The 21,204-nt window shown below is 41.1% G+C and overlaps 1 protein-coding gene across 15 annotated transcripts in view; it reads left to right on the top strand.

Annotated features, from left to right (window-relative positions):
• The window catches only part of clasp1a (cytoplasmic linker associated protein 1a), a 98,094-nt gene that overhangs the window by 36,592 nt on the left and 40,298 nt on the right, over window positions 1-21,204 (top strand). For all 15 annotated transcript variants that reach the window (XM_085249842.1, XM_085249843.1, XM_085249844.1 and 12 more), the window contains exons 9-15: window positions 13,717-13,854; window positions 14,192-14,265; window positions 15,104-15,196; window positions 15,315-15,460; window positions 17,788-17,923; window positions 18,018-18,088; window positions 20,723-20,782. In XM_085249842.1, the coding sequence (XP_085105968.1) occupies window positions 13,717-13,854; window positions 14,192-14,265; window positions 15,104-15,196; window positions 15,315-15,460; window positions 17,788-17,923; window positions 18,018-18,088; window positions 20,723-20,782 (718 nt within the window). The remainder of the gene's footprint in view (window positions 1-13,716; window positions 13,855-14,191; window positions 14,266-15,103; window positions 15,197-15,314; window positions 15,461-17,787; window positions 17,924-18,017; window positions 18,089-20,722; window positions 20,783-21,204) is intronic.

The raw sequence follows: 21,204 nt of genomic DNA on the forward strand, positions 1-21,204 counted from the left end.
ATTACAGTAATTATGATTCAGTCTAAAACTGAAAGTAATTACACTGATTAAATAACACAGTAAAAATGAAAGTGAACTAAGAGAAAAAATATTCCTAAATTAATAAAAGTGGAAAACTGTAATAAATCCAGTTGGGTTTTTTTTTTTCTTTTTTGCAAAGGGCAGAAGTTTAAACTGTTCCAAAGTTAACTGAAGGACAAGAGATTGAAAAAAGCAGCTTTGAATTCATGTCTAAAGGATGCGTAGTGTTGGAGGGATGTCAGCTAAAGCTCAACTATGTATTATCACTTTTTACCACAAGAGGAAGCAGTGAGTCAGTGCACCTTTTATTTAACCGTTGTGGTCGGCATCCGGGGGAAAAGACAAAGCCTCGGAAGGAATAGGGAGTAGGACTTAAAAGAAATGTCAGAAATTAAATTAAGGGCAGCACACATCCCAAAACATCTCAATACTCCCACTGGTAAAATGCTGCCCCCTGGTGGTAATAGATATAGTTGCAGAGGGTAATTACGAAACGTAGCTTTACCTCTCACAAAATTGAGCTATTTCAGCAACTAAAGTGCTATATGTTACACAAGTATCGTGTTTTTACAGCTCTCTTGGTGTATCCCATCCATTTAGTGTTTCATTTATCTGTTACAGATCAGCTAAAATGACTAATTTTATGATTAAAAATATCTCAAAAGTGCAAAAATATACAATTGCTCACTCTCTAGATGGTTGACTACAGACAGATGGAAAGAGACAGGCTGTTTTTTCAGGGAAGGAGACAAGGGAGGAGGGAGCAGAGTGAGAGACTGTGGAGGGATAAATCGACAAGAGCGAGGGAGGGAGCAAAACAAAGCAGCCATTTCTGTGGCAGTACTGTGAGGTAAACAGAGAGAGAGGTGGCAGAGACTTCGGTTAGAGCTGACCGATCGGTGGAGCGATCAGCTGTGGATCTGCATTCCTGTTCTGCTCAGCAGCTTTGCACCATGACAGCTGGAGAAGGTAAGACTGGAAATGCGAGGAGCTCTCAGACCACACGCTTGGAAACACCCAAAATATTATCATCGTCTCTTTTGCTCTGTGTTTGAGTTTTTATCTTTTTATGTAATCTTTTTTTTTCTGCTGCAAACTGAGCTCTGAGCCACTTCTGTACTTTTTTGATAGCTCTGGCAATCGAGGAGGGAGTCTCCGGTTGTTTCTGCAGCAGCGTGGCGTTATAATTATAAGTGTGACTGCTGTGACGAAGCTTCAGCAGCTTTCAGCGGTCACACTGTGATTTCTCCATGCAGTGCACATGGTAGTGTCACATTTTTTTGCCTCTTGTTTGGAGAATGCCTGCTGGTGCCTGAAGCCACGAGGGACAATTTGATTTTCCTTATCCTGGAAATGGTTACACATTTCTCTATATCATTTAGATAATTTGTTACATAATCCCTTCAATTATATATTTTTGTGCGTATAATTTTTGATAAGCACACCTTCGGTTTATGGTAGGAGTATACAAGGACAAAAAAATCTTGCTTCTGCTGACGTTTCGTTATAAAAGCAGCCAGCCCCGACATGAATTTTGTTTTGCAGTTTTACATCAGCGGTTCAGTCACTGGCAGAGCAGCAGTCAGCAGCAGCTCTTTTAAGAACCAAAGTGGAACTAAAGTTATTGCAGCACTTGAATTGTATGAAGAAAGCAGGTCATCCTCACAGTGGGAGTGGTGCATTTTTAAATAGGCGGATGCTCCAAGAAACCTGATGAAGTGGGCGAAACAGGCTTTAGGAAACATGAAGTCAGAGATTTATTTTGCTGCAGTATTTTCCACTACTGATACAGCACATGTAGAAATAAACAAGAGTCCTTTCCACTCGCTTAGTTTCTATAAATATGTTGCGCGTGTGATATGTTGGTGAATTTCTGATTAAGCAGGAACCAAATAAACATTCTGCAGGTCAACGTAAAATCAGAAACAGACCGTCAGCGCTCCTCTGACAGGAGAGATGACATCGTGTGGGGCGGTGTGAGGGCGATCCTGGTCGTGTTCCAGACCTGCTGCGATCGCTTCATGCTTCATTTCTGCTGTTGTGCTCGGCTTTCACACGGCCACAGGGGTGAGGCGAAGGTAATCTCGAGCTGCTCAGGGGTGATTTTACCTGGAAGCAGAGTAGTATGGGCCACAAAAATTAGCCAAATAAATCCAGTGCAGTTTGTTTCAAAGCTTGATTAATGCTAGCAAGCCAAATGTTGACTTTAAGACCAGCTGCAAAAAAAGGAGCGGTTCTGTGACTAATATTTAGGTTTTCATAACAGTGTGTGGGAGTAGTCTGTTTATTGTTTTGGTTCCATTTTCTTTACATTTCCTTTCTTATGTATGATATACATTTCATGCATATAAAATGTTTTATTTTCTATAAACTACAGAGAGGAGAAAGAACTACTGAAACACAAAGGCTCACTTATGCACAGATATTAAACCTCCAAGCATCTGTGTGTTTGCTCTCAACACAAAATAAGCTGTAAGTTTGCTAATAAAAGCTGCATTTAAAACTTTAAATTGTCCCGTATCATAAATACAGCTCCATCTTTGTAACAAGCCAAATCTATTTAAAATCACTCGTAAAATCAGTGAGTTCTGACGATTTCTAATCATGTATAAACTGTTTGGAGGTCTGGTTTACCGTGGCGCATCGTTCAGATGGATAGCTTGTGTGGATATCTCGGATGTGAGCTAGAAGTTTGTATTATTTCTCCAGATCTGCGCACACTGAGGCTTCAGATCCAGGCTGTATTTATAACCACAGAGGAGAGCTGTGGGTGGGTGGGTGGGACGCCATGTCAGCTGCTCACTTCTCAGTTTCTTGAACACAATCACAGTGTTTTTGTGACTGGCTGAATTCCCAAGGCATTTTGTGTGTGTGTGTGTGTGTGTGTGTGTGTGTGTGTGTGTGTGTGTGTGTGTGTGTGTGTGTGTGTGTGTGTGTGTGTGTGAGTGAGCTCTCACAAGCCCCTTTCTGTGCTCTGCTGCTCTTACATAAACCCTGCAGACTCTGCAGGTTTTTGTTTCCCTCAGTGTTCAGCTGTGATGAGCAGATCTGCATCCTCAGCCTCATCATGACAGCCAGTTTAAGCATCTATTTCTTGACTGGAAAATAAACAAAATATGTTAATTCAGGTTGTAAGAGTCACAGAGCTTCTTCACTCATGTGACATCATGTCGGGGACTGTCTGTAAAATGAGAAATGACATGATTCTCTGAGCTGTGAAACCTGATTTCAAGTATAACTCCAGTGTGTGAACGAGGAGAAAGGAGAGCGCTTCACAGACGCGGACTAAAGCTTTCTTGGCTGCTGCCTCAAAGCACACTGTGCGCTGTCTATCTTGCGTGCTGCACAATATCGTTTATTATTTAGTAAATATTGATATCTATGACTAGCTAGTTTATTGTGATGGTGCTTTGTTTTCTCTATTATTATGTTGCTCTTTGTTGTTTGCTGTCTCCTCTGTTTGTTTTTTTTGTTTGTTTTTTTTTTTCTCCATACAGGTGACCCAGGAGTTCTTTTTTTTTTTTCTCTCTCTCTTCCCCCCCCTTCTCACCGTCTCTTCTCCCCTTTGGTTTTCTTTCTTTCTCTCCCCCTCTTTCTCTCATTCATTCCCCCTGTCCTATTTATTAAAAAAAAAAAAAAAAAAAAAAAAAAAAAAAATGACAAAGGATGAACTGAAGCTCTGCCATCACGTAATGTCGCATACTGCTGTTTCTGATGTCATTTAGGAAAAAAAAAAGAAAAAAAAAAAAAAGAAAAAAAAGAAAGGCGAGCGCTTCATTCTAAGGAAGCTCTTTGATCGTGACACACACAGTGAAAGTGGTGCTTTGCAGAGAGCTTAACAAGCTCATTAATGTGTGTGTGTGGGTGTGTGCATGCTGTGTATTTGCTGCCATTGGCTGCTTTACTGTGTGGAGGAGGATTTGGCTTTAAAGCACCAAAGAAGTACCTTTTCTTTAAATGTCTTTGATTCGAAGAGGCCATACTGATAAAAATAGAAGGTTCAAACATACATTTTGCATGTCGACAGCTGGGAGCAAATGAGTTCACTCTTCATTGCCAACTGAGTTTATTAGCAAAATGTACAAATTTCCAGCTGTTTGCAAAAACTAGATCACAGCAGGACAGTTAAATGTTACAAGAGACGTCAACATCATCTGTTTTTAATGTTTTCGGTTGCAAAATCATTCAGCACCCCCCCTGCCAGAGGGAATTCACTGTCAGTTCACACATTTATAAATGACTGTGCAGACTTTTATAACTCCTCTGTAAATAAACTTTCACCAGAGTTTCAGCGTCTGTTGATTAAGGCCTACATTTATTATACATCTGATTATATATCAGCAAAATGACAAAGCAACTCATCACAAAGTTAAGAGATAGCTATCAAACAAGAGCCACACATACCAGTGTGTTTGCTATAGTTAGACCACTGCTGACGCAAAAGAACCAGACAACTATTCTCAGAACTATCTGAATGAAAGATGCCTTCTATTTTAGCTGAATGAGGTATTTAAACCCCTCTTGTGTAATTTTAATATTACGCACAAATAAATAATTTTGTAATAATTGTTCATCAGTACACAGCTGATGCGAGCGAGACTGTGTAAGGGGGTGGGGGGGGGGGGGGGTGTTGGAGGACTTTATATAAAACAAAGGGAGATGCACAGAAATGAAGAGATGAGTATAAACCTCTTGAATGATGCTTTTGTCTTACTGTTGCTCTCTGCCAAGTGAATCGTGCAGACAGCCCTTCTAGTCCTGTGATTCTGGGGTTTAAACAGCGTCTTTGATGGGCACAATAAGAGGCCGGTACAGCAGTGGCCCCTCTGCTCGGGAAACAGACTCTGCTGCACTCACAATCTGTGCAAATAGTTTGTGAACAGGCTCATTTGGGGGAGCACAGACCTGAATGTGAAGCAAATCCCAAACAGTAACAAGCAAACACTGTCACTGGAAACACTGAGAGAATGTTAATTAATGCTAAATAGAAATCTATGGGAGACTTCAATATTAGCAAATTCAAAGTATAACTTCCATTTCAACCCTTGTTTTTGGAATAAAGTCAACAAACCTTTTAAGGAGTTTCTTGCAATGCCAGTAATTGCTGTCCTCTGAGAAGGATTTTAATCTCAGAGAATGTATTTGTTAGAAAAATCCAATGTAATCTGTTTGCAGGATTCAGCTGTAGATGCAGTTTGCTCTCATTTGGTGATTCTTTTTCTGTTACTCTTAAAAATAGATATCCATTTTCTATTATCTATTTTCTTCTGCTTGTCCAAATTTGGGTTACCAAGTCAGCAGGATAAGCTGGTATTCCAGGCGAATAGTGCATTTAAGTGGTAATTCTGTCTGAGTGTCAGAGTCAAACATCAAAGGTACCCATTAGGGCTGGGCCATATCATACCGTTCACAGTAATACCGGTATAATGTTAGGCAATGATAAGAAAATGAAATATCGTGATAGAATATGGGTCAAACGCGCATGCGCAGTGCCTTTGTTTTCATACGCACGTGGCAGAAAAAGCATGGCGGCGACGGAGAACGAGAAGGGCGAAAGCGGATCGTTGAATGAAGGGATGAACCAGAATTGGTTTGTAAAAATGGTGCAACTTCAGTGGTGTGGAACTGGTTTGGCTTTCGTCAAATACACACCAAAGTACAATTTTTGGTAGAGCATGCAAGCGGACCATCGTTATTACCGTGTTTTTCGGAAAATAAGTCGCTCTTAAAATCCTTTTATTTTCTGAAAAATTGACAGTGCCCCTTATAATCCGGTGCGCCTTATGTATGAATTCTGGTTGTGCTTACTGACCTCAAACTTTTTATGTCTTACACAGCGCTCAAAAATCTGTAAAAAAATGTTTTAGCACGACTTTGATAAGCTACAAAGCCGCACCGCTTGATGGATTGTCAAAGCATTACGGCTACCGTAGTCAGGAGCCTCGCCGAGTGATACGTACTGTTCTTCAACATAGTATTACCGTATTGTGTGTGTATAACCTCTTTTTAAGTTTTGTAGATATATTACACATGGTTATAGTTCAGGATATGTCGGCCAGTTTCCACTGGAAATGCCTTTTGGTTAAACTGTCAGCAAGGAATTTGCATAAAAAACAGCTGTTTGTTTAAGTGAAAATACATTGATGGGTTTTTTGTTTGTTTTTGTTTTTTTTGCACTAATAAAGTTGTGGAGTTGTAAAGTATTTTGTCTCACGTCAGTTATATCGTCAGTTATATCATTATCACAAATTTTCAAATATATATCGTGATAAATATTTTTGGCCATATTGCCCTGCCCTAGTACCCATCGGTGGTCATGGATGTCCATAAAACATATGACCAAATTTGCTTCTGCACATTAAACTGTAGTGCTGGTAGTCCGAATCAGGTCATGAAACCTGCTCTGTTTCTGCTGATTCTACCTGCCAGTCATCATTTAAGTATTTGCTCATTGATTGTGTGAGGTCGCCGCCATGTGCAAATGTTTGAGAGCCAATCCTGTGTCATGTGTCAAAGCCCAAGGTGCTGAGCAGCTTCCTACAGGTGCACACTTACTGGAATGACGTGGTTCAGGCTCTGACCTGGTTTATCTGCCTGAACAACTTCACCTAGCTCTGGCTTCTTGTTAGTCTGACTCTCTGTTGGCCTCTCTTTCCTCATTTGGCTACATGTCTGTATGTAATGTATGGATTTAGCTTCTTAATCCTGCTTTCTCATTTAAAAAAAAAAAAACGTGATAATGCAAAAAATGAAGTTAAGTGCTATCAAAAGCAAATCAGAAACCCGAGGAAAAAGTTATTAGGGAAACAAAGACTGCACAAAGTGAGTCTTAACACTGGGACAGACAGTGAGGTGGATCTTTTTCTCATCACCACAGTGGATTATAAAAGTAGGTGTTCGTTGCTCATTGGACTTGTGATCGATAATTCTCTTTGTGCTTTTTGTCTACCCTGAAAGCAGGGTGACACCAGGGGAAACAGTTTTAGTGAAACAGAGACAGACATGTGTAGCCACAGGCTCACTGAAGTAATGAGACCACTGTGTCAGACTGCCCACACCATCCTGTTGGACAGGAAGTGATAAAAAATGACAGATTTTCATTAAATAGCGCCAAAAAAAAACAAAACTGAACACCACAAGAGGAGTGTATGTGAGTGGCCTTTTTGAGTGTGTTTTTTTTTGGGGGGGGGGGGGGGGTTGTTTTTTTTTTTGCTGGCAGTATTTAAAAAATAAAGAGAAATAAATCAGCTGTTAATGTGAACCAAAACAATTAATTTAATGCTGATAATTGTCTTAATTTACTTCAGTATTTATTCACCTTAAAAAAGGGGGGGTCAAATGTTTTAGGATTTTTTTTTTCCTGTAATTATAATTTCATTTACTAATTATTTTTATTTAGATTATCGTCTTATGGTCATTTTTTACCTCAAATTAATTTATTCCGTGTTTATTTTTATAATTCTTAATCTGGTTTTGTTTTATATTTCCATAACTTTTCTTTCAGTCATACAAAGACAAGAACAAACAGATTTATAGGTGAACTGATCACATGTTGATTGTTGTCAGCTAAGAAATTCACAGGGACGTGAGCTCCTTCCTGCTCGGTGGTTCTAAGAAGCTCAGTTTTCTGTTCGAAATTTGACGGATCAAATCCCGTCTGTAACAAACGGGTATGAACAGAAGTCATGAGGTCTAAAATAAAATGGGACACTGTGCAAATCTCAGGAGATGGTAAACATCAGATTTCATCAGCACATAATTTGCAGGCAGAAGGTGATTTTTTTTTTTAAAATAAAAAATAAAAAATCCTCCTCTGTTGTTTTAGGAAAACATAGGAAGTCTTTATTATGATATAACACTGATCACCAGTCAGCTGTCTTATATAACACCAGCTAAACTGCTGCAGTGAGTGATGGAGACACCGCCTTGGGCCTCATGAAGATCCCTGATGGACTCTTCTGGGCTCCCTTAGGGGGTACCAAGGGACAAAAAGGTGAAGAAGAAAACCGAGCGAGCTGGTGGGATAGCAAGAGGCCCTCCCTCTGTCCTCGATTTAGAGAATTTTCCTGAGCTAAACTTTCAGTTAATCCCCCGTTCCCCTGAGCTTTTCTTCTGTTTGTATAAAAAGATCCTCGCTGTTATATAAATCTGGGCTTCATGCAGATTACTATTGCCAGCTCTGACAGCTCCACTGTGCACTGCACCCACAGTGTATCCTGACACCTAGTGGACAGAAAAGGCAGCACACCTCTCAGTCCTCAAACAACAGGATTTGCACCTTTATTTTCAGAGGGGGTTAAACAACACTAACGAGTTAATACAGTGAAATAAGAAATGAAAACTGAAATGAGAATATGTGTCTACAAAATTTTAAAAAAAAAAATGCAGTTAATTTGGTTAAAACACACCCATTCAGAAGGAGGTGATGTAATCGCGTTGTTACTCGCGCTGGATGTGGGGTATACCAAGTGTCCCTTTTCTTATGTGGGAGTGCACAGCATTTTTTATCCCATTGAGAAAATATCCCCTATTTTAATTATCAACATTCAACAGTCCACACTGCAGTGTTTAGCTTTTATCCAAAGAAACTGTATCACTGTGGGTCGTAGAGTGTACATTATAAGACTAGAAAATTAGAAAGATGCACTCATTACAGTTCTTCCTTTCAGGCTTATTGCATTTAGTGAGTTCAGATAAAATGCAGTATTCCTCTCCTTGACATGATTACTGCCAAACCTGCAGAATTCAAATGTGTCTGTTTTTAAGTTCTGCAAAGCAAAATTCCCGACCTGCCCACACAAACCTGCTCTCTGTCCCTGCTTTCATTTCTTCTCTTACCCACGCTGGAAACTAACTGATACTTAAGTGAATTTAAGATGAAATAAAAACGTAATATGGATGCAGATCTTGGTCCCCTTTTAAAGTCACATGATTAGTATTTTTGCTGTTTCTCCCCTGCAGATAAACTGTTGTTGTTTTCTCATGAAATGTATTTCTCACGTGTTTGGTTGCGTCTTTGCTTTGCTGTGATGATAAAACACAGAGGTGTTAAACCTGCTTTACTTTCACAGCTACAGCAGATACTTTTGATACATTTCCAGAGTACTTGTAACCAGTGTTGTGTTTTATCACAGTTGTGTAAAGATCGATGAGAAACTGAACAAACAGTTTTAGTCTGACAAAAAACCCCAAAACATTAAACTGCTGACGTCCCTCACGACCTCCGCCTGTTACAAGTGATGAAACCTTTACAGGAAGATGGAGGTGATGTCCAGAGGCTTGTGGGCTGATTGCTGCTGTCACCACTCACTTACCTTCAGATGCTCTAATGACCCGCCTCAGGCTGTGGCACACACTCTTCTTCTGTGTGTGTGTGTGTGTGTGTGTGTGTGTGTGTGTGTGTGTGTGTGTGTGTGTGTGTGAGAGAGAGAACTGCTCATCTCATGTTGCATGCCGCTTTAATTGCTCCCTGGATAAATCACACACACAATCCAGCCGTTGTGTCAGCGTTGCTGGCAGCAGCTGCTCTGACAGCTGTGATCAATACTCTCATCTGTGTGGTCGGGCGCTGTGCTTTCTGCTTAGGTGTGCGAGCTGTTAGCCTTTACGAAGAGGCGAGGGGGCGAGGTGATTGGCTATTGGTTTTGCTGGCCTACGGATGACGTCTGATAACTGATTACTTCCTTTAACATGGAAAAAAAATAGATGCGCTGATGAGCAGCTTGGCCACTTAATCAGACTTTCTAACAGTGGTGTGATGGATTGCAAGGATCATACCTAAAAGAGCTGTTCTAGAAACAAAAATAAATCCAAACAGATGAAAGGAGTCAGTTAGGGTGGTTCAGGCAACTGATTAGGGGGCTTTTGTCTCATGGTCTCAAGGAAAGAAAGTCCATATGGGGCCATATTTACTAACAACCCTTTTGATATTAAATTGGCCTAAAAGGTGTGTACACAGGTGTCTTTGTAGTGTCCAACATTTTGGAAAGAAAATAATGAATTTAATCACAAAGTTTAAATTCATGAATGTCTACAGCAGACACTTTACTGCAGATTTAATACGTTATGTTATGTTGTGTCTGATATGGCTGTATTGGCCTCTCTTGGGTGTGTTAATGTTATTTGGAGCAAGTGGGGCATAAGTTATCAGAGTAAGTGTATAATTGTCACGTGTAGGTCGTTGCAAAGCTCAGAGCTTTGAGCCACAGCATCACACTTTGAATCTGCCCCGTGGGTCTGCAGCCCCACGTGTTTCTGGGCCTCAATAATACAAAACGGAACTCAACCTGCAGCATTTGTGGGACGGAGAATCCCAATATCAGGTGCACGTGGGGGTGCGTCTTTTTTTTTTACAGGCAGCAAAGTAAGGGTTTACAGTAAGCTAATGGCTTTTCATTGTTTGAGAGGTTTAGCCACATAGAGATCGATCGATAGAGAATAGAGAGCGAATAGCATCTGCACGTCTTTTCTCAGCACCCACCGAGCTTCTTGGGTTGCACCTCGTGTGTGGATTGTACTGGTTATTTTACTCTAAAGTGCACACTTCCATGGACCCAGGATCACATCTTGGCTCTTTGAGACGTTGTGTTCATCATCTGTGTTCTGGGTGACGTGTCAGTTCGACTTCCAGCTCACATTGTGTTGTTTTTTTGTTTTGTTTTTCAGTCAAGTATAAAGCGGCTGGGATGAGAATTGGCTGAGCTAAGTCACAGAGCTAAGGCTGTGTTTCTCAGGGGTCTTGATCATGAGTGGGTTGAGAGTCGAGTAAGCAATTGAGAGACGGTCTGCAGTGATGAGGATGCTGTGCTGGTCTATTGTGGTGAAGAGAGAGCAGAGGGCCACAGAGAAGCTATTGATTTACTGGTGATCTACATTCCGACCCTCACCTATGGACACGAGGTGTGGGCAGTGACAAAGGATGAGATCACCGATACAAGCAGTAGAAAGGAGCTTCCTCTGGAGAGTGTCTCCTAGAGAGGGTGAAGAACGTGGGCATACAGGAGGGGTTTGTCCTCCACATCAAAAAGCGAGGTGCTTTGGGCTACTGGCCAGGATGCCTCCAACCTCCCAGGGAAAGAAATATCTATCGGCTGGCTAGGGCTGGGCCATATTATACCGTTCACGGTAATACCGGTATAATGTTAGGCAACGATAGGAAAATGAAATATCGCGATAGAATGGGAGTAAAACGCGCATGCGCAGTGCCTTTGTTTTCATACGCACATGGCCGATTGTTGAGTGAAACAGATGAACCAGAATTGGTTTGTAAAAATGGTGCAACTTCCGTGATGTGGAACTGGTTTGGTGTTTGTCCGTCAGATACACAACAAAGCACATTTTTTTGCAGAACATGCAAGCGGCCGTTGTTATTGTCATATTTGTCGGACTAAGATGCTCTTAAATCTGGGAGTAATCTGGGTCCTATAGTCCGAACACTTCAGGTCAAACAACACTGCAGCATCACTTAGAGTTAAAAACTGTCTAAATTCTTTCATCTTTAATAAAACGATCAGCATTGCTGCTTTACCAGGTGTAACTATAAAGTTTAACTTCCAGGCATCCATGAAAACAAAAGTTATTACATTTAACGGAGTTAGAAGTTAGCAGGAAGCTAGCGGAAGTTAGCTCGCTAGTTTCGCTAGTTACCTAAGCATGATATTGCATGTTCTGACTGAGAGATTTCTGAAAAAATTCAAACGTACAGCTCTGCTATCACTTCCAACATAAATGAAGACAGGAAACTAAACAGCAGTGACGTTTGTAGGGTTACTGAAGTTGGGCTAGCTGGTATATAATGATGTGCTACGTGATCGCTAGCGACACAGCTATGTTAGCATAACATAAACAGTGAAGCTGGAGGACCAACACTAACACTTTTCCACTTATAAAAGTTAACGTGAAGGTTCTTCATGGTTAGAGACAAATGCAATCGCATGGCAGGATGCTGTAAACGGACCAAACTTCAGTCAGGAGAACAACTGAGATAATCCATCCACAATACGAGGTTAGTCATTAATATACTGCAACAACATGCAGCTGCCAGAGAATTCAACATTAATGAATCAATGGTACAGAAGTGGAGGAAGCAAGAAGAATGAGTTTAATAAAGTTTGATTTATCGGACTGCTTTGTTTCGCTTAATGTGCCTTATAATCCTGTGCACCTTATGGTCCGAAAAATGCGTACTGCACACTGCAGTTTAATGTTGCAAAGCACCTCTTTTTAACTTCAGTGGATATTATACATGGTTATGCTCAGGATATGTCAGCCCATTTCTACTGGAAATGCCTTTTGGTTAAACTTTCAGCAAGGAATTTGCATTTGCACTGTTAAATTTTTATAAAGCTTTAATGTACATAAAAACCAGCTTCTTGTTTAAGTGAAAATAAATGGAAGGTTGTCTTTTTGCGCTAGTAATGTTGTGGAGTTGTATTTTGTCTCGCATCAATTATATCGTCGGTTATATCGTTATCGCAAATTTTCAAATATATATCGTGATAAATATTTTTGGCCATATCGCCCTGCTCTACGGCTGGCTTATGAACACTTCAGACAAGCTGGAGGACGAGGCTGGATAAAGAAGGTCTGAGCATCTCTGATTCCCCCGAGACCTGCATTTCGATAAGCAGCAGATAAAGCTTCATCATTATTGACTTCTTTTTGAGAAACTGCATTTAAACACGACAGTGTGGTCATCGTACAGGAACTGTGCTCAGTAAATACAAAATGCTTCATAACCTCAGACCCCTCCCTGTTTTTAGAGCCTTTAGTCCAACAGCATCAGCAGTGATGTTACTGTGACACATACACACACACACACCTCAGGGAGAGGGCTGGTTTGTCTGGGAGTGTGCCGGAGCCACACACAATCCATTCGACAGAGATGCCTGAAGAAAGCGAGAGTGTGTGTTAGAGGCTGCTGCCGAGACATGCTGAGGAAGCTGATGTGCAAGAAAATCTGCCCTCGTAAGAACGATGCATTTATCTGTCCTCATTTTCATCCTCGCCGCGCTCGTCTCGCCCTGCACAGCTTCCTGTCTGTCTGTTATTGCTCTGCTCTCTCTGGCTCTGTGCGTCTCATGTCTGCCAACCTGTTGCCTTTTTGTCCCTGTCATGTTTTGTATTTCTTGGTCATGATGATGATTTTCATGCAGGGAGCAGCTTGTGTGGATGAAGCTTCTATTTTATGTATCAGTTTATTATACGTGGCTCCACAAATAAAAGACAAGGCACAAACCTGATTCCTAAACAGCAAGTTAATGTCTCTAAATGTCCTCAGACAGCGGTCATGATCATGGCTGCAAACACCGCCTTTATCTCCGTGCCTCAGCTGGCGGATATCACCACCGGCTAATCCCTCGTGTGAGTGGTCACGTTGGGCAGGTGACGCCGGGGGCCATGTGTGCACTGCTGCCAAACCAGATTAGAGTCAGATGGATGGAATGATTAAAACGTGCACAGATACATACACCACCTGACAGATTGCCCGTGTTGCACTCTCCCCCCTGAGAGGTTATCCAACGCAGCAATGACTCAGGGCTGTTTAACACTTAAGAGAATGATTTCAGCCTCTGAACGATGACTGAACGGTGCTTTATTGATCCTTACGGGAAATAATTCTCACAGTCAGCCAGCCTATATTGAAAGCCTAAGTCACCTACACCCTTTCTCATTTCTTCTTCTTCTTTTTTGCAGATAAGAACTTTGAGGATGAGGACTCTGTGGACGGAGGCCGGTCCTCCTCCTCCTCCTCCAAAGCACCACCCAGTGGCAGGAGGACTGTAGTGAGCTCTGTCAGAAGACCCAGCTCAGCCACCACGCCAAAGCCCACGGGTGAGGGAGAGGTTCAAGCTCAGCTCAGTGCTGGGAATAAATAATCTGCCGCTGAAAGTCACTATTTGTTCTGATTTAATGAACAGTTATTCACATTTTAGTTTAACCCTGGGTCATAACAGTTTACCCTCAGGCAGCCGAGCTCTGTTGGCTGGCGATTCGTTATGTTTTAGAAAGAAATCTTTGTTTGACGGCAGTTTTTCGTTTGTCATAGATGTGCTTGCATTGAGAGCAGGTTGTTAATGACTGAACCAAGGCTTCTGTTCTTTGGTCAAATTCGTAGTTTAAAAGATGCTGTTGAATACCATTTAAAATGCCTTATGTATATTTTTCAAAGGTAAAGAAGCTGCTGCTGGTGCTGTTGATGAAGAGGATTTCATTAAAGCCTTTGAAGACGTGCCCTCGGTCCAGGTGAGCTGGCCACATTCTCCATATGAAACCTTGCTTTAGTATGATGGTAGTTAGCCTTCCCAGAGGGTGTGGCTTTAGGAGTGTTAGAGGTAATTGGTCCACACCTGTGTGATGGTCCAAAATACTTGGTCCATCTCATGATGATAGCACAGGTTGCTATCATCATGTGGTTGGGATTCTTGGCTTTATTGAAAATACCTGAACAGCTGAATCATGAAGTGCCTTAAAACTACTTCCACATGACTTAAAGGCGTTCATGATTTCTGGATGTCATGTCAGATTGACTTTAATGAATCCACGATGTTTCATCTCACACCACCTGGATGTTTAATCAAAACAGACAGCATTTAAAAAACTGATATAATTCTAGCTTTATTGCTCTTGGCTGCACTGAGACAAAAGGGTGGGGTAGGAAGGCAGTTAATGCTAGCTAATTGGTTATCTGGTTATCTAGAGTAATCAGATTATTGCTTTAAAAATGTTTCAAAAGGCTCCAACAGCACAAACACCTTGCAGAGCTCCAGTTCAGGGACTCCAATTAACTGAGGTAAAGCCTCACAGGCAGTTAGCAGCTACAGCCACGCCCCCGACAATGCAAACTTTAAGCCTTGATTAAAACATTGCACCAAAACAGTCTTTGTATCAGTCTGTAAACATGTTTATTTCTGCTGTAAAGTTGGACATTTTAATAACGTGGGGACTGATTCACTGCCTGAGCCTCTAGTGGACATTAGAGGAACTGCACAGTCTGGTGATTTGGGGTCAGTCACTTTGGTGCACCATATTGAAATAAGTCCTGCTAATATTGTGGCTTCCCTTCCTGTCCCGTTGTGCACAGATCTACTCTAACAGAGAGCTCGAGGACCAGCTGACCAAGATCAGAGAAGTGCTGTCTGATGACAAACATGACTGGGAGCACCGAGTGGTTGCGGTGAGATTCTGGAAGCACATGTGTCCTCTTTAAAACACACACACACTTACATATAAAGATGATAGGTAATATATATTTGATCATGACATTTTTTTTCTCTTTTCTCATTCCTCTGTAGCTGAAGAAGGTCCGTTCCCTCATGTTGGCGGGGGCCACTGATTATGAAGGTTTCCCTCAGCAGCTTCGACTTCTTGAGGCTTCCTTCAAGCTGTCAGCTAAAGACCTGCGCTCCCAGGTGGTCCGAGAGGCCTGCATCACGCTGGGGTAAGACAAGAAGACTTTACTGACTGAGATTTTAGAAGCCTTGCAACACCCTTAACCACCTGCAACATCAACATATGTCTGGGAACAATTTTATAGAATAATTTAACATTTAAAAAAACAGATGATGAACAGATGAAATGACATGTATTCAGACAAATAAGTGAGATTTCAACAACATCTCAGTTTTTCCACATACATCGAGTCTGTTGTTGTTATAATATGCACATGAAGATTTATTTCATGCTGTGTAAACCCATCCAGTGGGCTGACTCAGACCCTTTGGCAAGCTGGCACCTATGTAAATTGTCAACTGGCCATTAGGTATAAGTACCTGCTGTAATCAGTCACCTGCAAATTGTTTTCTGAAACGTTCACCACCAGGAAGCAGAATTATACCAGTGAGTGAGCTGCTGTTTTTCTTTTTCTTTTCCCATTTCTTTCAGAGACCTCCTTTTTGAATTCTTCTTCTTATTTCCCTGGTTGACTCACTGCAGCTGTTGTTTCTTCAAATTCTGTTAAAGCTGTAGTTAATTGAAGACTTTTTAAAAACAGTATTAATAATATGTACCTTAAAAAATTAAACATAGTTGTCCTTAAACCCTGGATGGCAAGAAAAAGAACTCTAAGTAAATGACAGAAAAACTGAATTAGCTTTTTTTCTTTCTCTTCTTTGAGTTGATTGGTTTTCCTGTCATAGCAGATTTTTTAAATGATCTTTTTATAATCTAAATGTGTAACAATTAATTTATTTTAATAATAAAATAATTAGTTAAATAAAATGAAAGCCTGAGGGTAATTAACAATGCTTTTATGCGTGAACATCCCTGGTTTAAGAGCGGGAGGAGACCCAGTCCCAGCTTCAGGAATCATATGTGCTCTGAGTGTCAGCCCCAGGCCCAAACAAACAAGGTTGTGTCAGGAAGTGCATCCAGCAACACAAACATCTCCCAAGTTAAACATGCGACTCCATCTGCATTGGCGACTGCATCTGAATGAGCATCTGAAAGGGTTTTTCAAAAACTTTATAAACAATTAATGCTTATTAATTTTTACAGTGTTTATTGTTATTTATGCTTTTGTATTTATTCGAGTCTTGTTTTATTGTTGTAAAACTGGTGTTTTGATCTGTTTGCCTCGATTGGAAAACACTTTGAGTTTGTAAACATGATTTGACTTTCTGGTATAACGCTGCCACCTTGTGGTAAATGATAAATGGTAAATGGCCTGTAATTTGTATAGCGCTTTACTTAGTCCCTATGGACCCCAAAGTGCTTTACACTACATTCAGTCATCCACCCATTCACACACTGGTGATGGCAAGCTACATTGTAGCCACAGCTGCCCTGGGGCGCACTGACAGAGGCGAGGCTGCCGGACACTGGCGCCACCGGTAATGACCACCAGTAGGCAACGGGTGAAGTGTCTTGCCCAAGGACACAACGACCGAGACTGTCCGAGCTGGGGCTCGAACCGGCAAGCTTCCGATTACAAGACGAGCTGCCAACTCTTGAGTCACGATCGCCTCAGTGGTGACAGCTTTTATTAATGTTTGCAGAGGGGTTTTTACAAAAAACCTTAAGATCAGAATCTTTCTGCATGAGACACTGCTTAGATTTCTCTGCCTGGCTGGGCTCAATTGGTCTGATTATGTTTATGACCGCCCTGTCAGTATACCTGATAGTGAAGTGCATAGTCTAATCTTCAGATAGTTTTTTTTTTCAGCTGTGAAACTGTCAGTATGACAAAACAAGAGGTTTAAGTGTCTAATTGAAACCTTTGCCTATAAAGGCTCACTTTTAGTTCATCTTTACTGAATATTTTGTCATCAGGGTGTGACCAGATGAGCAGAGTACATGTCAGGATGATTCATTAAATCACAAGTGATTGCATTTCATGTCATTTTCATGGGTTTCTCTCTGGATTAGGGCTCCGTAATGAGAGTCATTCAGTTTTTACTCATTGATCAACGTGCTTCTAATGGCTTTGATTAGCAGCGCTGACATTAACATGGATCCGTAACTGATGAGGTTATACAGTGAAAAGCTTAAGCTAATGAAAACCAGTCTTGCAGCATCACTCTGGACTTACAAACATCCATCATCCCGAGTTTAATCCGGCCCTGATGAGGTGGAACAGAGCAGAGAGGCACTGAAAGAGCAGGAGGCTGATGAATAGATGAGACCTACATGTATCCTATCATCCCTCTTAATGCCAACACAACGCAGACGTTTCCCATCATCCCTCACTCACTTCTCTGTATTTCTGCCAATCTGTCAGTTTGTCTTTGAAAGCTTTTTGCATTGTAACCATTTCTTTCTTTCTGCCAGATATTTGTCATCGATTCTCGGTAACAAGTTTGACCACGCGGCCGAGAGCGTCATGCCAACCCTGCTGAATCTCGTGCCCAACAGTGCCAAAGTCATGGCCACGTCCGGGATGGCCGTCATCCGTCTCATCCTCAGGGTGAGTGATCTCAGAGCATTACTGCATGCAAATAACTGATCCTCGCAGAGCTGTCAGAAGAAATAATCCCTCCTGACATTTTCTTCTCTCCCAGCACACACATTACCCACGGCTCATCCCCATCATCACCAGTAACTGCACCTCCAAATCAGTCGCAGTCAGACGGTAAGAATGCCTTTCAAAATAAAACACACCAGCTGCAAGTTAAAAATAAAAGACAAGAATTTCAGTTTTCTTATTTGTTTTCCAATAAACTTGATTTTCATTTAGGGAAAAATAAATCAAGATTAAAAAGAAAGAAAAATTTAGGAAAAAAAGAGAAAATGTAAAAACTCAAGAACGGGGAGTAATCAGATAAAAACAAAATAGATATCAAAAAGCCACTTTACGTATGTGTGTGTAAATATACAAACACATATACACATCCAAACTGTGAGCTGGTTTCACTGAAGAGGAGCCTGAAAGCTGAAGGCTCTGCCTCCTATCCTACTTTTAAATGCTCTAGGAACCACAAGTAAGCCAGCAGTCTGAGGGCGAAGTGCTTTAGTCATTAAAATGAATTTACTTTCAGAGGCATTAATATATATATATATATATATATATATATATATATATATATATATATATATATATATATATATATATATATATATTAGGGGTGCAACGATACACAAAATTCACGGTTCGGTTCGATACTTTGGTGTCACGGTTCGATATTTTTTCGATACAAAAAAATGTTCATGCATTTTTAATTTGTCATTTATTAAAATTATAAATATATATTTTAACTCAAAAGTACAGTTTTTAAATTTAACCCTAACCCTTGTGCGTGTTTTTTATTTTGCCAGCGAATGCGCACCTGCGGACCACTTATGTGCAGCCCTGGTTATTTAGCTCGTCATATTGCAGCCACAGAAATTCTTTTGTCCATGAAACCATAAAGCTGCACTTTCTTTTTGCCTCATAGTCTGATTTGTCATAACTTCTCCGTTTTGTGGTAAGCTTTTCTTTGGCTGTCACTTCTTCACCCTGACCTGTCTTATTTGGCTCAGCAGAACTGAAATGCTTTTACACACTCACTCACATAAGCTCAGCGATTCTCTGCGCGATCAACCTCTCACATGTTTAAGCTTGCTGCAGGAGATTTCACTTGTCATGTTTGCATAGTAAGCTAACGATTAATAAGACGATGTCAGAGGAATTGGTGCACAAATTATCATCACTCACAGATCAGTGCTGTCGCTCTCTATACACAGTTCGCACGATTGCAAAGTGAAAGCAAAAAAACAAGCGCAAATTCAAACGCGATTTCAATATGTCACATATTGACAGTGGCTCACCGATGCCAATGACATAATTACCCAGCTACATTTCTGAAAGAATGCAAAAGCATTGACATATATTTTTCCTACAATAGCTCGACGGGCAGGGCAGAGATAGATTTTGGTAGCCCGACTGAAAAAATCGCTAGCTCCGGGACGTCGGGCTAGCGATATTGCAAGCCCTGTATCTGATTGAGGAATCACTCATCTTTGGAAAAGAGAGTTTATTACAGAGAAATGGCTCTTTCCAAAATAAAAGCTATACTATCCGCTTCTTCCGGGTTATATTCTCAGCAGCATAAGGAGAATCATGTGCTAACAGCTGTCTAAATGACTCGGCTAAAGTTAGTAGCATGCTTGCTTTTTTTTGTCTGCTTCCACTTGTCTTTGCACTAGGATGATGTCTGCGTAAATGTGCAGTCATATTCGTTGTGTTCCCACTAGTGCTTTCAGGTTAATCTCGTTGAAATGACCTTAACGCCACAACACGGCAAATCTCCGTTAACGAGCTACCGCTGATCGCTCCGTGCATGGGGCTAGACGGCCAACACGTTAACGAGCTAACTGCGCTAACACACTAGTTCACACCAATGTAATTGAGCATTGCATGGCACATTCAACATACTGTTTTACTTTAGTCCATGACTCGCTTACCTTCAGGGTCATACGTCACATGAAAACCAAAATAATTCCAAACGCCAGATCTGAATGAGGGTGGGGGAGGTGCCCTGCGCTCTTCCTTCTGACTATGCTGTCTGTGTTGAGTGCTCAGTGGATCTGCGCTCGACAGTGCAGCCTAGGCGGAGTAGTCGAACACAGATTCACTGAGCGCTCAACACAGACAGCATCGTCAGAAGGAAAATTGATAAAAGAAATTACAAATGTTGTATTGTTCGATACATATGCGTACCGAACCGAAAGCACTGTATCAAACGGTTCAATATCGATACGAATATCGTTGCACCCCTAATATGTATGTATATGTATGTGTGTGTGTGTGTGTGTATGTATATATATATATATATATATATATATATATATATATATATATATATATATATATACATAATGCAGTCATTAATGCCGCTGGGTTTTTTTTAGATAATTTTTGAGGGCATGAGAGTTCATGTTTAAGTCGGAGCTTCAGCCACAGAAAGGTTATTGTTTACTTTAAATCCAGTGAAATGAATAATGAATGAATAAATACTCTGAATTACTTTGCAGTTATACATTTTACTCCTCAGCCCTAAAGGGCTGTCGGGGTATTGTTGTTACCCCTCCGGGTGGGTGGCATGGACACCTAACTTTGTGAATGTATTAACTCGAGAACGGGGTGATGTAGAATTTACAAATAAATACCATAGGTGCATTTACTAAAAATGTCAGACAGGTTCGAATCTCAGTGACCAAAGGTGTAAAAAAGTATAAGGTGTAAAAGGTTAAAGACGTATTCATATAAACTTTAATTTCTTTCCAGACGCTGTTACGAGTTTCTCGACCTCATGCTGCAGGAGTGGCACACCAATACACTGGAAAGGTGAGCTAGTCTGCTGTTTCCTCCTGGAAGCATACTATATAGGAGAGTGTGTTTGTGTGTGTGTGTGTGTGCGTGCATGCATTCTGCTGAGGCGCAGACGTGCATGCAGCTTCTTCTTCTACTCTCTCATGATGACATTTAGGTTGTTGAGCATTTGCAGTTAGCTGAGCTGGCTCGCTGAGCCACTGATGAGGCCCGTTAAATTGATGACTCCTGAGCGAGCCATCATCATCATCATCATCAAGGGGCCTGCTTGCCCTATATGTAACCATGGCAACCGCAGCGGGGACTTTAAAAAGCGAGTGAAAAGCCCCACGGGTGGCTACATTCCCTGTGGATCAGCAGAGGATTCAAACTCTAGGAGAGAGGAGAGGAACGAGGAACTCCCCTGAGAGCTGTTTGTGCTCCACATCATCAGTACT

This window comes from Mchenga conophoros, linkage group LG16 (genome assembly GCF_057382185.1).
Source record: "Mchenga conophoros isolate Kocher_MC1m ecotype Shallow Benthic linkage group LG16, M_conophoros_male_GT1.1, whole genome shotgun sequence".
Classification (NCBI taxonomy): domain Eukaryota; kingdom Metazoa; phylum Chordata; class Actinopteri; order Cichliformes; family Cichlidae; genus Mchenga; species Mchenga conophoros.